This window comes from Chaetura pelagica, unplaced genomic scaffold (genome assembly GCF_000747805.2).
Source record: "Chaetura pelagica isolate M959 unplaced genomic scaffold, ChaPel_1.0 scaffold655, whole genome shotgun sequence".
Lineage (NCBI taxonomy): Eukaryota > Metazoa > Chordata > Aves > Apodiformes > Apodidae > Chaetura > Chaetura pelagica.
In genome coordinates this window covers 912,859-917,842 of record NW_009953225.1, presented here as the reverse complement: position 1 = coordinate 917,842, position 4,984 = coordinate 912,859, and the positions used below count along the sequence as shown (strand labels likewise).

Sequence of the window (4,984 nt, the reverse complement as noted above, 5' to 3'; positions counted from 1 at the left end):
AGCGGGGCGGGCCGCCCTGCAGCTCCTGTTGCTGCTCCTGCAGCTCCTGCAGCTCCTGTTGCTGCTCCTGCCGCCCACCCCGTGCCGCGCTGCCCCCGAGCCGGGCGGGCAGGCGGTGCCGGACGGAGCCTCCACCTTGACCTTCGTCTTTGACGTGACCGGCTCCATGTACGACGACCTGGTGCAAGTGATCGAAGGGGCGTCCAAGATCCTGGAGACGTCGTTGAAAAGACCCAAGAGGCCGCTGTACAACTTCGCTTTGGTGCCGTTCCACGATCCAGGTGAGGGTTGGGGGGCCCGGGCCGGGGGGTCCCTGCGCTGCCGGGGCCGCCGAGCTGCTGCCCAACACACGGCTCTGCCCGCTGCCCCAACGTTCCTAAGGCTTTTTTCAGCCTCCCCACCCCTGTCTCCCTGCGGACACATCCCGGCAGACCTTCCACAAGCCCGCGGGATGAGCTGAAGAGGTTTCAAAGCCCTGTGTGCGGTTCAGAGTCTCCTCTTAGTAGTTCTCACGGAAGCCGAAGTGGCTTCAGTCACCCTTTCTTCTAGCAGAGAGCACGTACAGCAAGGACAGCACTGAGTATTTCTGTGTCTTTCCATGGGAACACACTATGAACATACAGTTGCAGTTTAGTTGTTGCTCTTTTACTCTCAGAAACTTGCACTGAAATGATCCAGAAGCTTCACCTGGTGTGTTTTTTTGGTGTGAGTTCTCAGTTCTTTCCCTCATTTTACCTCCCCCCCCCTATGCTGGACATCATGCATTCTTCTCTTTCAGCATCTGTTTTCTATTCCCTTCCTATCCCTTCTCTCTGGCTTTCTTCTTCTTTCCTTGTCAGATATCTTTCGGTGACTTGCAGAGGAAATAGGAACAGGATGCTCCAGGCTGGTGATATGTGCTGTTCTATGGAGGAAAAACAAATGAAAGGAAAAAAAAAAAAAAGACAAAGAGTTGGGAAAAGCCCTTTAAAAAATGCCTTTCTCCTTCTAGTTTCCATGGAATATCTGAGAATATGACATTCCAGAAGTCAGTTCTTAAAAGTTCAATTTTCCCAGAGATGCCATAAAACAAAAACAGGCATTCCTACTTGCAAGATACATGTTTGGTATTGTTATAAATGCCTTAAACAAAATGCTTGGGAAATTAGAGAAAAACTTGCTTTGTTTGTGATGTGTTTTTGTTTTTTTTTGTTTGTTTGTTATCTATAAGCTTGTATTTTTTTTACTATTATTATTTTTTCTTCCTTATAGAGAGTCCCTGTCTTATGTGGGGAAGAAAAGAACAGTTTCCCACAGTCCCTTATTGTGATATCAGAATGTCCTATCCCTAGAGGGTCTGTTTATGTACCTTACTGTTTTCATCTTTGGTGTCACTTGCATAGGGCTTTAAAAGCCCTAGGCCTCCAAAGTAATCAAGAAGGACCTGGACTCTTTTATATCCTTTTGGAAGATGAAGTAGATAGTTCTTGGAGCTCTTCGTCTTTGGATGAGAAAGAAAATCAACATAATGGGTTGGGAGTATTTTGTTCTTATTTTCTCTCTAGATTCACACTTCATAAATATTCCTTTCTCATTGCCAAAGTGATCCACTCGGAGAGTGGTTAGTTTGCTTTTGCAGAAGGCTTAGGCATCTACACCAACCATGAGAGCAAGAAGATGGTCTTGCATGGTGCACTTTTAGTTTGCAGGTTTGTGTGATTAGTCCCTTGTTTTTGTGCATCTTTGGAATAAAGAAGCTCCAGCTTCTGTATCACTGGTAGTTCCAATGCTTGGCTTCCATCGTGGGCTACATTCAAATCCTGAGTTTCAATAGCTACATTTTTATTCTTCACACCATGTGTTTCTTGTCTTTATTCAGTTTTTCTTCTGCACATTTTCCTGTTTCATTCATTTTTCCATCTGCTTTACCCTCATCCTTCCACTGCCTCGCCAAGGTCTTTGTTTCTCTTACCTTCTTGGTCTGTACATGCACCACCAGCAACAAACCTGCTGCCACCTTCCTCTGCTTGATTCATGTTTTTTCCCCTCACAGACTTCTTGCTTCCTTGCCTCCTGCCCCCTTCCCTCTCATGCTGTAGGAGATCCCTTTCCTTGGCAAAAGTTAGAATTCATTCAGTAGAGTAACTGAAACTTAAACCTCCAGGGAGTTGACCTATACAAGAAAGAGCTGCTGGCAAACATGGATCAGTGTCTCCTGTTACATGTCTCTACGGAAGGCCAGCTTCCCTGCACTGCCAGAGGGGACCTTACTTTTTAGTGTGATGGATAACTTCTTAGGTCGTAAAGCTGTTTGGAAGTGGAGAATGTACAGTTTTAAACTTTATTTTGTCTTAATTTATGGAAACTATTTCTCTACGCTTTTCTTAGAGTTTGAAGGATACACCACAGTCCGGTGTCTTGAGTCCTATGGATGCAGTAGGTGAGACTGCTGATAATCTGGTATCTTATACCTGAGGGTGACCAAGTCTAGGCACTTGAAAATAGAATGCAAGAACTACTGTTGTGGCAAGTTCTTCAACAGCTTCTCTGAATCTTGAGAACAGTTAGTCCTCTATAAAATCCCAGAAGATGCTGCTTGGCTAGCGTTTCAGTGTTCCCTGCATTTACCTACAGTTGTTCTTTCTGAAGACTGCTCAACTAAAGTGATGAGCATGATATATATAAATATATATTTACTTCAGGTTGTCTAGTTGTTTGCTCAACAGATAATTGTTCTTCAAAAAGAAAGAGCTTTATTTGTAGCTGCCCCACAGAGAAATCCTTCTTGATGTTTAATGAGGTTCTGTGGTCCATGAGGCAAACAAGAGTGCAACACGTAGTTGGACCTCAGATCCAAGGAGCTTCTCTTTGTATAAAGCTATATTGTAAGCTTGGTGTGGATTTGGCTTTTAATTCCATTGTTTTCCCAATTTATGTTGCACGGTGAACATAATGCTGAACTGTTATGCTGAACAGTGCCTCTGTCATTCCCTGCACTACTGCTTGATTAGAACTGATTAGTGAACAGTTCCAGTGCTTTCTAAGCACCATAAAGAAAGAGTTGTTGGCAAGGAGAGTTGTGCTCACCAAAACCCTACAAGAATCTGTCTTGTAAGAGTCCTTAACAAAACACGAGGTACATCTGAATTATAAACAGTCTGAGGTGGTTCAGAATCCTCCTCTATTCTACTGGACTACAGAGTTACCAAACTGCTGCACGTTCATGCTTCTTGGTGATGTGCCAACATGTGCCTGGGCTTTGATGGTAGATTTGGATTTAGTGTTATGACTGCTGCAGTGGTATCTTGCTCAGACTATCTTTTGGTAAAACAGTTGACAGGAATGTTTCTGTTATGGCTTTTTAATGCCTAAACATGATCACAGAAGTTTTGTGGATACTCAAAGGGTGGTTGACAAAGAAAGCTCTTGCCAGACTTGTGCTCAATGGAAAAACTGAGGGGGAGAAAAAAAAGAGACCTAAGTTAAGAAGAGTCGGCACAGGAAAATTCTGAATTGGAGCTAAAGCTTAAAATCAGCAAATGCTTTTGTAGTTGCATGTTGTGGGTTCTGATCTCCTACTAACTAACTCCCATTGTAACCTGTGGAAACAGGATTGGGCTCAAAATGTCTTTATTTAACATCTGTGGCCAGCTTTTCTATTTTTTCTTAATGCCATTAAGGAATTTTGGAATGGAAAATAGACCTAAGAGGACTAATTCATCTCTAGTATTTTTCTGTAAAGCTCATAGAATTATAGCAGTAATAACTCTGACTCTGCATGATTTAATCAAGCATTCTTTTAGTGTGAATGACTATTTGAGAGACCAGACTCCGGTAATTAATTTTAATTACCAAAAAATAATTGAAGATGCTTCCTGGTGCACAGGATGATGTTTGCCTGTCAATACTTGGCACATCTACAACTCTCTGATAGGAGCATCTCCTTTTCCTTACATATCAAGAAGCCAACATATTGCCTGCCTGAGAAAAGATAAAATGCTGCTTTGTTCAGATGGGAAGATAGTGTTGAATTTTGGTCATCACCTGTGGTCACACAGTAAATGTGTAGCAGAACTAGAAATACAGTGTTTTGTTTTGTATTTCTCCTGGATACCAATTCTCTTTTTGAGAATGAAGCTCTGATTATATCATGGAGTAAAGGCAAATAATGATGTTTAACTCTATAACCTGGGATCACCTTTATCCAACTGCCTTGCAGTGCCACCCATAATTGTGGTTGGGCTGCTGAGCCATATACTAGCTTGGAAGAAGTTCAGAAGCTCGTATGAAAGCTGAGAATTCAGACTCTTTCAGGTTAAACTTCTCAGGCAAAGGCTGAATGTAGGTAAATCACTTATTCAAAAACTTTTTCCATTTGGGAGAAGCTGAATGGTCCTTCTGACATTGTCTGAAGAAGAATGTCGTTGTTTTAAGGATTCATTTGGGTGGGGGAAGAAATGCTTCAAGACTCAGTTTTACTAAAGAACAGGAACATGGCTTTGGGGAAACTGTATGGCAGTAGTTTCCAGAGCAGGGAGGACAAGCTTAAGAGATGTGAGGTATTTCACACTGGTATTGGAGTTTGCCAGCACCACAGAAGTGGCGTTTGTACCAGAGATGGGAACAGTATGAGGGGAGTCCTGGAGCTCCCATGGTGCCATTCCCTTTGCAGCTCTCATTCTAAGGGACTGTGCAGACCTGTTGGTGTCACTGTAGTGGTGATGTTCTGCAAACCACAGGGTGAGATGGAAATGGGAAACTGCCCTTCAAGAACCAGGCACTTGGTGGATTCTGGGAAGGTCTGCTTGTCTTCGGGCAATAGCTCTGCCTGTCCACATTCAGGGGATTTCCTTGCCTTTGTCAGTGGGTAAAACTGCTTGAAAGTTGTCTAATATTTGAACTACATAAATTATTATTTTGGCAAGGAGGAATAAATTGCCAGTTAATTCCTGTGGGCAGATGTTTTGCAAACACTAGAATTTACCAAAATCCCATAGTTTTTATG

The 4,984-nt window shown here is 42.9% G+C and overlaps 1 protein-coding gene across 1 annotated transcript in view; it reads left to right on the top strand.

Annotated features, from left to right (window-relative positions):
* Nucleotides 1–4,984, top strand: part of HMCN1 (hemicentin 1) — a 193,881-nt gene that overhangs the window by 6,141 nt on the left and 182,756 nt on the right. Inside the window, exon 2 of the mRNA XM_009997856.1 lies at nt 3–281. Coding sequence (XP_009996158.1) covers nt 3–281 — 279 coding nt within the window. The remainder of the gene's footprint in view (nt 1–2; nt 282–4,984) is intronic.